Source organism: Penaeus chinensis, chromosome 1 (genome assembly GCF_019202785.1).
Source record: "Penaeus chinensis breed Huanghai No. 1 chromosome 1, ASM1920278v2, whole genome shotgun sequence".
In the NCBI taxonomy this organism is placed as follows: Eukaryota; Metazoa; Arthropoda; class Malacostraca; order Decapoda; family Penaeidae; genus Penaeus; species Penaeus chinensis.
Genome location: NC_061819.1, coordinates 14,659,364 through 14,669,363, shown reverse-complemented (window position 1 = coordinate 14,669,363; position 10,000 = coordinate 14,659,364). Strand labels below are relative to the sequence as shown.

The 10,000-nt window shown below is 35.0% G+C and overlaps 2 protein-coding genes across 2 annotated transcripts in view; one reads left to right on the top strand and one right to left on the bottom strand.

Moving 5' to 3' along the window:
- LOC125026484 (cell division cycle-associated protein 7-like) overlaps positions 1 to 5,529 on the bottom strand; it is a 5,732-nt gene extending 203 nt beyond the window's left edge. The window contains exons 1-7 of the mRNA XM_047614965.1: positions 5,393 to 5,529; positions 4,531 to 4,628; positions 3,465 to 3,643; positions 2,807 to 2,996; positions 2,240 to 2,493; positions 1,927 to 2,053; positions 1 to 1,688 (exon numbers count right to left, since the gene is read on the bottom strand). The exon at positions 1 to 1,688 is cut by the window's left edge and continues 203 nt beyond it. Coding sequence (XP_047470921.1) covers positions 1,539 to 1,688; positions 1,927 to 2,053; positions 2,240 to 2,493; positions 2,807 to 2,996; positions 3,465 to 3,643; positions 4,531 to 4,602 — 972 coding nt within the window. The 5' untranslated portion in view covers positions 4,603 to 4,628; positions 5,393 to 5,529 and the 3' untranslated portion in view covers positions 1 to 1,538. The remainder of the gene's footprint in view (positions 1,689 to 1,926; positions 2,054 to 2,239; positions 2,494 to 2,806; positions 2,997 to 3,464; positions 3,644 to 4,530; positions 4,629 to 5,392) is intronic.
- Positions 5,530 to 6,235: 706 nt separating this feature from the next.
- Positions 6,236 to 10,000, top strand: part of LOC125027252 — a 5,517-nt gene continuing 1,752 nt past the window's right edge. The window contains exons 1-2 of the mRNA XM_047616217.1: positions 6,236 to 6,756; positions 9,666 to 9,791. Coding sequence (XP_047472173.1) covers positions 6,587 to 6,756; positions 9,666 to 9,791 — 296 coding nt within the window. The 5' untranslated portion in view covers positions 6,236 to 6,586. The remainder of the gene's footprint in view (positions 6,757 to 9,665; positions 9,792 to 10,000) is intronic.

Sequence of the window (10,000 nt, the reverse complement as noted above, 5' to 3'; positions counted from 1 at the left end):
TGACATAAAATGTTTCTTTTCATAGTGGTTAAGCCCAGCAGAAGCTATAGCAACTTCTTGCTGATCCACTTACAAGTGAATGCAACACAACTAAGATATAGACTGGTACTGTTAAGAAATACATAAAACTTTTTTTTAATGCATGCATATATACATACATAAATGACCCAATCAGTTTTCCTGTTACAAGAACACAAACTCTTTTTTAATTGGCCTAATTAATTCGAACATCAAATACAGCAAGCCTGTAATTCAGTTTCACATCTGTCACTAAACCTAAAGTGTATCTTTATTTCACCTCTACACTAGAAAAAAGTCTGTTGAGGCTAACAGCAAATTAAAATTAATAAACTGACCATAGGCACTCCTTTTCATTAAGTTCATATTTCCTCAAACACAGGGCTTTTTAAAATTATGTCCTAACATTACCTGTTAATAAAAAATAAAAAAAAATAAAAAATTAAATAAATAAACAACAAAATTTCATTTTCCAATATGATGGAATAACATTCAGTCCATTAAGGCATTCAAAAAAACTACTAAATCAAATAATGTAAAAAAGGTAAAGAAAGATATAATATCTTTTGTTTAATTTTATGGCACCAAAGAATTTCCTTTATCTTTTTTTCAAGCATGCATTTATACCTAGAGCTGAAGAACTAAGAAGGGGAAATAACAAAAGGAATAAAGACAAAGGAGTAATAGCAGAAAGGCAAGAAGGAACTGGATTAATGCATGAAGGGAGAGGAGAAAGGTAAGTCAAAGGAGAGATGGAGCCAAAAAAGGAAAAGGATTAGGGGTACAAGAAGGGGAAGAAAGGGAAGAAAAGTAGGAAAAGAAAGAACTTGATAAAAACTCAACTTGCATTACAGGCTTTAAAAAAAAAAAAAAAAAATAGTATTGACAGTGTTGCTATCTTTAAATTCACATTAGACACTAATATGATTGTAAAATGGTCTAGACTATCATTTAACCCAAAGACTCCCAATGGCAAAACTACATGCCATATCCACTTGATAATGGATCTTTGTTTACTAATTTTGCTTACATTTTTTGCTATTAGTATTTATAATAACAGGGTCTAATACCCATGCCAATAATAATATCACCATCTGAACATATTAGAAAACAAGCTTTCCCAAAAATTCAAGGAGCAGAGATATCAGGTGAGGTTAGGTAGGTCTCTTAAATGACTCCTTACCAGGCACTGATGGGTTAAAAACAAATAACCTACACAATGACATTGTTATTTGGCTTTGATATAGATGCATATTTCTTATCTATATATAAAACAGAGGCCACATTTTGAAAATCCTATCAGCTACTTTGTACTTAACTGGTAATGAAGTTTGGAAAAATCAGTCACTGGTCATAAAATGCACTTCATCCAAAGAGTAATGCCTCAGTAGCTGAAGCAATACCAAAAGCCTCAGTAAAAGGTAAACATAAGGAAATGTTGATAGATCTTTTATTTGTTACTGGATCTAATATCTCCACTAACAATCCTACAGTAATATATGGATATCATGTTACAAGATTTACTTCATCAGACTTTCCAAATAATCTTTCACATTATCAAACCCTTTGGCTTTTGCTATGTTAATTAGAATACCTGTAGCACCCTTTCCATTGCGATTCCGGCAGATTGAGCAATTGCAGAGACCCTTGCAGGGAGGACACATCCATTTCTGTTCAAAATATAAATCAATAAATTATCAATAAAATTATATTTCAAAACATGAAAATTATCATATAAATAATCTGATAAACAAAAAGTAGAGGAAAATACATTCTGATATTAAAAATAGCAATAATGACAATTATAATATCATAACAAGAGTACAACTATGTCTTTCATTGTATACAAATAGTAAAATACATAAGTAACATATAATAAAACTATCAACAAAAATACAGTCAACTTACAGGGTTTAGCAGAGCTTCCCTAACATCTTCACCATATCGATTCTTCAAGCAAGGTCCACAGAACATTCCACGTACACCAACACACTCTCCAGAACGACATACAGTCTTAGTATCGACAGTTTTCTGCCTGTAAAGAAAGTTTGGTAGTTCTATAAACTTGATTCAAACCCTGATGTTGAATGTGTTCATATATATATATATATTTTTTTTTTATCATGCACAGAATTTGTGTCCGTGACTATCATACTACACACTATATACATTATTCCAGCCTATGTATTTTTTTTTTTTTTTTTTTTTTTTTATAAATTACCTGCACTGATGACATGTAGTTCCGACATGAGCATTGTAAATCTTGCCCCCACTGCGGTCTGCTACATTGTCAAGATCTTCTTTGCTTATGTCCTCTGGCATGAGAATATTGACATTGGGATCAAATGTATTGTTTCCTCTCCTCGAAGCATTAGTTCCTTCATTTCCACCTGTACTTGTCCTCTTGACTGGTGAAAATGTGAAGGAGGAAGATAGGTTCCTAGATGCCTGTCTCATTCTCTTCACATCCATATCCTGTGGAGAGAATAAGAAAGAAAATTTGAATTATACTAATGCAGAAACAATAGTAAATGGCCTTGGCAAAACACCCTCAACCATAACTTATCATACAGACAGTATAAGATGTTTGAAGCAACAACCTTTCTATTTCTTATAAGATTATACACTATCTAATCATTATTGTATATCAACTGCAATAAACTACACCAACAGTAACCCTCACCATTTCCGAGTGGTTAGTGTAAGGGGATATTAACTTTATAATTTTGACTTAGCCAGCAAAACAGAAAACCAGTTTTGGATAAAATATAATGGAAATCATACATACATCCACATAAACTTGAATATCATCATCGTCGGAAACCTCTGCATCTGTGAGTTCACTGAGTATCTGCTCCACCTTTCTGAAGCGGAACTTGAGGTACAAGGGTTTGGAATCCTCCTCATCATCATCTTCCAACTGCTGCCAGTCAGAGGGTGAACTCACAGTGGAGGAACTCACGCTGGCCCTTCTTGATCTGTTGACAAACATTATGCTGTCATTTTTCAAAAATTTACTAGAACATCCCTTACCCATTCAGAAATGGGGTAAGGAGGTGAATATTCTTTTTTCACTATATTCATTCCTCACAATTCTGCCCACTATCCCCACCCTAATTCTATCTGTGTCAGCCTTTCCACACTGACAACTGCACAAGAACTCCTTACACAGACCACCAATTTCAGTTTAGTCCCCTTTATTCAACCATGACTGCAAAATATCAAACATCCACAACTATGCCTTGGGGTCTTTTAGCTAGATGTCTACACATCCTGGCCAAAAGGGATAAAGATACAGAAGACCAGCACTTAAGGGGTTAAAGTGTAACAGATATTTAATTTCATAATCATGGTCTCCATAAAAATATTGTCCTTACAGAACCATTCTCCTTTTTGCAAACACTTGTCAAAAGCAAAAACCAGACAAAAAAAATATCTATATCTACCTAGTACGTGGAGGTGACCAGTAGGGCTGGTATCTACTCTTCCGTGACGACTCTCTCCTCGAACCCCAGTAATCATCGTCGACTTTCTTGACTTTCGGAGTGGTTTTAGTTGGGGGTTTAGGCTTTGCGGGAACTACTGTTTTCTTCAGGTCTTCAAAATCTTTCATGAGAGCAGCAATCTGAAATTAGGAATAAATGTATTAAAATGTACTTAAAAAAATATGGTTTCCTCGTTTGCCTCTTTTACAACCAGTAATATCTATTTACAATACTCAGTTACTTGTATCTAGCTAAAGTGTAGCAATTCATAGACAACTAAATCTTATAACAAACTCTTATTCAGTCTTATGGCGACTTTTGCCACATGAATCTTCTTCTGTGAGTACACTTCCATTCAACAAGTTTTATAACTACTATTTTACCATAATATTTCAACTCACACTTCTGGCTTCCTACATCTGAACAATTACCTACTTATAACATCTGAACCAAATAATAATGATGAAGCTTTAAAATTGGGTAAATATCTAAAAGAAACCCATTTTGAAAGTCAATGTAATGATTTCTAGGCCTCTAACAAGACACCCAGATTAGCTTTCAACAGTAATTATAATGCCTTTTATCCAAACCCACTTAAAACTTGCTATAATCTGTGATGGCAAGCTTTTTTTATCCAATGTCCAACATAATAATGGCTCAGTATCAAACAACTGCTGTGTTTTTCATGCTCTGCACACCAGCAAAGGCCAATAAACCTCTGCCACACATTCTGGCAAGATACGGCTGGTTTCTTAATTGAGAGTAAATTGCCTGGTTTACGAGCCCAACTGACAGAACTGCCTTGGATTTAGTCATTCATTCCATCTACTGTTTACTTCACATCACCTATACGTCCAATGTCAATACAATACACAAGCTATACACCAACACAAAACCACTAAAACCAACCACAATACAATACACATGGCAAGGATCCATTGACCTTTACCAAAGCTAACAGCACATACAGCCCTTTTTTATTAATATATTTTTTTTTAAATAATAGCGAGAAAAGAAAAATACCCACCATCTGCTGCCTCTCCTGAATGTTTTTGTTCCGCAGGAGTTCATAGTCGCTGAGGTCCTGAACGCGCAGCATTTTGCTCTGCTCTCCACAAACGCCACCTGAAGAACCTTTGCTTTATGTACTGCTAGATGAGTTTAAAAATACAAATGCAACAGAAAGTCATTGGAATTGTGAGAATTAAAAGACAAACCAATAGGAAAAAATTCTATATCAAATCCATATTGCCTAAAAGTATTTAGATAAACTCTTAAAAATGTGATTTATTGTCCTTGTTGTAAAACGGGAGGTGAACATAGGCCTACACATCACACAAATTAAAATCATCTTTAGTTCTATTGCTTGAACGTAAAAAAAATTAGAGAAAGACACAAAACAAACTGAACCACATCCTAATTAACTTTTTATCTCCCCCCGAAAGTAATTTGAAGAAAATTCCAACGGTCGAGGTCCCTTTAAACGCTTTAAATGGAACGAGAGATTTAATGCCAGCCCTGGTTTTAGTGTTTGTAAATTAATTACCAATGATCTTCTCGCTTTTGGGAAGTTATTACTCGAAATTTCCCCTCCCCCCCCCTCCAAAAAAAAAAACATGAAAGAAGTAAAATAACAAAATTCTTCTAATAAATAAAACCCTCAAATAAATCACATAAATAAAATCAGATAAAAACTTTAAATCAATTAAACAAATACTTAATAATAAACTAAATAATAAAACAAAAAACTACATAAAGTAAAAAATAAATTAAGAAAAAACGAAACTCCAAACTGGACCCAAACTTTCCTGACGGCAAAACGCCCTAACTTTATCTCTCCTTTATCCACCTAAACCACAGACCGCCCCACACGCCAGCCCCCCAGTTACCTCGACGGAAGCTTGATATCTCGCCTCGAAGGGTTCCCGGGGCGAATCACGAAGGGAAAAGGGTGAAAAAGGGAGGTTAAATACGGCTTCTTCTCCTCCGCCTCGATCGACGTCCTTCCTCGAGACGCCGAGTTTTCCCGCGCTCTCGTTGCCAGTTCGTGTTTTTTTTCTTCTGTTTTGGGCTGGATCATTAAGCTTTTATTATTTTATTTTTGAGCTATTATGTCTGAATGTTTTATTGTTGAGCTATTATGTCTGAATGTTTTATTTTTTCTCTATATGTTTATATATTTATTTATTTTTTGATTTATGTATATTTTTGATTTATATATTTCTTTATCTGTTTCGTGGGATTCTTTATTTAGGGATTTAGTTAATTGCTTACCTGATTGTGTTCGTTAGTTATTTTAATAAGTTATTGGTAAATCAATAATAATAATAGTACTCACTATAACTTATGTTGCAAATGCAAGGTTTTGGATTTTATTTGATCTTATTTACCTATTTTTCATTCGTGTATTTATTCCCCTACATATCCATTTCTCATTTACTGGTGTTGTAAGTCATTGTTTTTTACCTCTTTCTATTTCTGTATTTGTGTTTGTCCCATATGACTGTTTAATAATAACGCAGATATCTTAAATCTACTGCAAGGAAGGTCTTATCAGAGTATTTATTAAGTGTTTCATGATCCGTATTTTCTGTAATAAATCATCATAATCATCGCTTAAGAAATCAAAACTAACAATTTTTGAAACCTTATGAAATATATAAGATCCACAAATAAAACTCAGCTATTTCAAAATATATTTTTCCTTAGGCAAATAAGAACCAAAATGTTTGTTTACATCGTAGCAGAAGACAAGAAACGGAGGAAGAAGAAGAAGAAGAAGAAGGACACCGACGAGTGCGAAAGCAAGGAGAAGGCGGAGACGAAGGGGAAAGAGGCATAGAATTAGAGAAGAAGAAGAAAGGAGGAGAACTGCGAAACAAAGTGAGAAACGGTGATAGAGAAACGAGTTCGCGTGTAAGAAATAAAAGACGGAAGGAACAGACGGCGAACACTGTGGTAGAGACCGACAGGAGAAAAAAACCTGACTAAAATTCGCACAAAAGCAGAACGGAAGGAAGCCACACACGCCAAAGGAAGCCCCAGACGCCGAAGGAGAAACCAGAACCGAGGAGAACCCCGAGATGGCGACATTCCCCGAGAAGGTGAACAACGCCCTCGAGAAGGCCGGCCTGCAGCCTGTCTCGGTGAAGAGCGTGATGGGCTTTTACATGCCCCTGAAAGGCTCCTTGGCCTATGTGATGCTCAGCACTCAGATGTTCACGCCAGAACTCTACGAGAACTTCAGGTTCATGTGAGTGCCAGTTTGGGGTCTAGGTTCTCGGTGGGTTTGCTAATGGGAGGTTGTGGGGTTTGGGGTTTAGTTGGGTCTTCTTTTGGGCAATTTATGGGGTTGTTTCTTTGGTGGGTATTTAAGTAAGTTTTTTTCTTCAAACAGCTGCAAAGGACACTTCTGTGGTATTTAAGTAAGAGATCATTTTTCAGGAAAAGTATGGCTTGCCATTTCATACAAAACATACATGTTCTAGTTAATTTTGTTGTGTTTTGTATATATTCAACTTTCATTTCACCAGAAAACTATTTCTCTTGAGTTTTGGGTACCAACCTCCACAATCACAGCTGTTATGCTCACATTTCAAGTTTCAGAGTTCCTCACGTATTTCTCTTAACAAGGGGCTTCACCCCCTGTAACCCCCTTTTTAAGGGACTGTTGCCCACTCACCCCCACTTGGGAAAACAGATCTTCACCTCATATTCACAGCAAGTTAGAGCCAAACTGAAGGCAAGAGAAATCCTTGGCAACACAAACCTAACATGACTAACACCCACCTGATAATCAGAAAACTCAGCAAAGAATGAGAGATATTATCTGCATCATTATTCATTTGCAGAGATAAAATATAGAGAAGAAATGTTTTAGATTGATATGTTTTATCGATATCTGTAAAATCTGTAAAATGTTAAACAGTCTTTTTATTGTCAGACCCCAAAAATCCAGTTTTTCTATTAGTTGACCCAAAGTTCTCCTATTGTAGAGTCTTTTTCCATGTGAATTATCATGTTTCTTTGGGATTTCATGAGGAGGGGGAGAATTACCTGCCTTAATTGGATAAATATTGACAAAACTTTCAGATTTTGTTTCCTTGAATTAGCTCTTTTTTATTGAAACTATCACTAACAATTGAATTGCTGCTATCATATATTGATCAAAACTGGTATTTTTTGCCCTCCACCAGATAACAGTGTCTGTAGGCTTATAATCTGGAATGGTATGGTTGTCTCTGATTTTGGATGGTTTGTGATAAAGTGGGTGATGGAACAGTAACTCTTTACAGTGTGGAAGCACTCGCCAGAAACAAAGTCCCCGGTGGCATGTCATAAAATTTATTCAGCATTCAAAGTTGCTGCGATAGGGAATGCCCTTCAGGTACTGCCGAAGGGGAAGATTGATGAGGGCCCCCCTCTCCCCCCAGCAGACATTGTCTTCATCTTGGTAAACATAGCGAAATAGAGCTGAAACACCTGAACACTAAGTGGGCTTGGCTATGAGTGGTGCTTTCCAGGATCTTATTCCTTTATTTGTAGCATTAATGTTCATGTCTTATGGAAGAATATCATCATCAGTTTCCCCTAGCATAATGAGTCCATGCTGTAACAATTAACTGTTGAAACCTCTATACATATTTTTGGGCATACTTATCTTTTAGGAACAATATTTGAGTATTTAACATTAGGGCATTTAATGTAACAGTATTTCACTGTACAGCTATTAAGTTGTTTTTGTTCTATAACCACATGACCACATCAGCCCTATGCAGAACAGAATGTAATCAGTATATAAGTGTTTCCTTACTTGATATTTCTTGATCAACAACTAGCTACATATATTTTGCCTATTATATGAGCTCCATCTTCTAGGGTCTAACTTTATGCATGATCATCCTGTATTGAGTATTGATATTGATTAGTGATTTGATCTGAATTCATGTGACTGGTGTGATAGTACTTTACCAACCCAATTATTTTGGAATATAATCCCCTGATGTTATCCTCTCCTCCTAGTTATCAAGCCTTGGAAAATTATAATTTGGGGGGCTATGCAATACAAAGTTGCTATTATGTATTATGCATAGTGACCTTTCCTCAACCTGATACAGCTATCAGGGACAAGTAATAACTACTGCTTTTTTCTTTATTTCTTTTTTTATACATATATGGCTCTACAAGTGGACTGCTACTAAGATATCACTTAGTAGACCTACATGACCTCACATGATTTCAACTTTTCCTTGAGTTTTCAGGAAAAATGTTTATTTTCTAATGCTCTGGATACTAGTGTTGTTATTATCATTAATAGTAATATTTATATTTATATTTATATTTAGATTTATATTTATATGTAAATATATATATATATATATATTTTTTTTTTTTTTTTTTTTTTTTTTTTTTATCAAGGAAAAGGGTAAACAGGTGAGGTAATTAGGATTAGTAGTTGACTCTTTGGTAACTAAGAACTTACAGAGCCATCTGTATGTAAACACAACAAGACAAATAAACTAAAGTCACAGTGGGTATGTCATGTACATACATGCCATCCTTGGCAGCATTCGCTTATATATATATTGATACAAGACACAGACTCTGGTTTACAATTTAGAAATCCCATTTCACAGTGTATTAGCATTATAGTTTTAAGTTTATTTGAAATTATACCACAAAAGCTGACCTATGTACTAAAATTCACTTTTATCACAGTCAGATCAGGCAAACAGAACAATTATTCTGAAAGAGTATAAAAGTGAAGTCTAGGCAGTCTCTTATTAAGTGACAGTATTTAGTGTTGAGAGCTTTGTCATATATATACAAAGGAGGAAATTGAATGGTTATCTGTATTTTACAGAAATGGTATTTTGTTAGAGAGCTGTTTTAAAGTCTCCTTGTAGTAATTACTCTTACTTCTAGTCTTTTGTTTTTATTGTTCCCTTTTTTAATTCAAAGTGGTCCCAGAGGTTCATGGCAGAATTTAAAGCTATGATAAGCATGTGTACTTTTCATGTATTATTGATTACTTAAATTTTTTGACATGATAATCAAGGTAGTATTATACAAAGACAATAATGCTATAGTCAACATTGACTGATGGTGACCTTCAATTATGGATTTAAATATTTAATTTACTCATTGTATGTTTATTTTCAGTGTGATTCCTCAGTACATCTCTCTGACCAATGCATGTCTGGTAAACAGCATGCTAGGCACAGGGCTTTTTATTCACACCCGCCCTCATCTTGCTTCAGCTTCTACAAAGGACAAAGTGATATTTTGGTAAGAATGTGAACACTGCTGCTTTCAGTATTGTCATATGAAATAAGGATTTTCATGGTCACCTTGCTAGTTGTTGCAGCTCCACCAGTGCTCAAGCAACCATCAAGGAGTCAATTAGTAACCCCAGCATGGCTTTCCGTTTCCTTATATTTTCTTTTTTTTCTAATGCCATTGATATTGCTACTGGGATTATTATTATTATTATTATT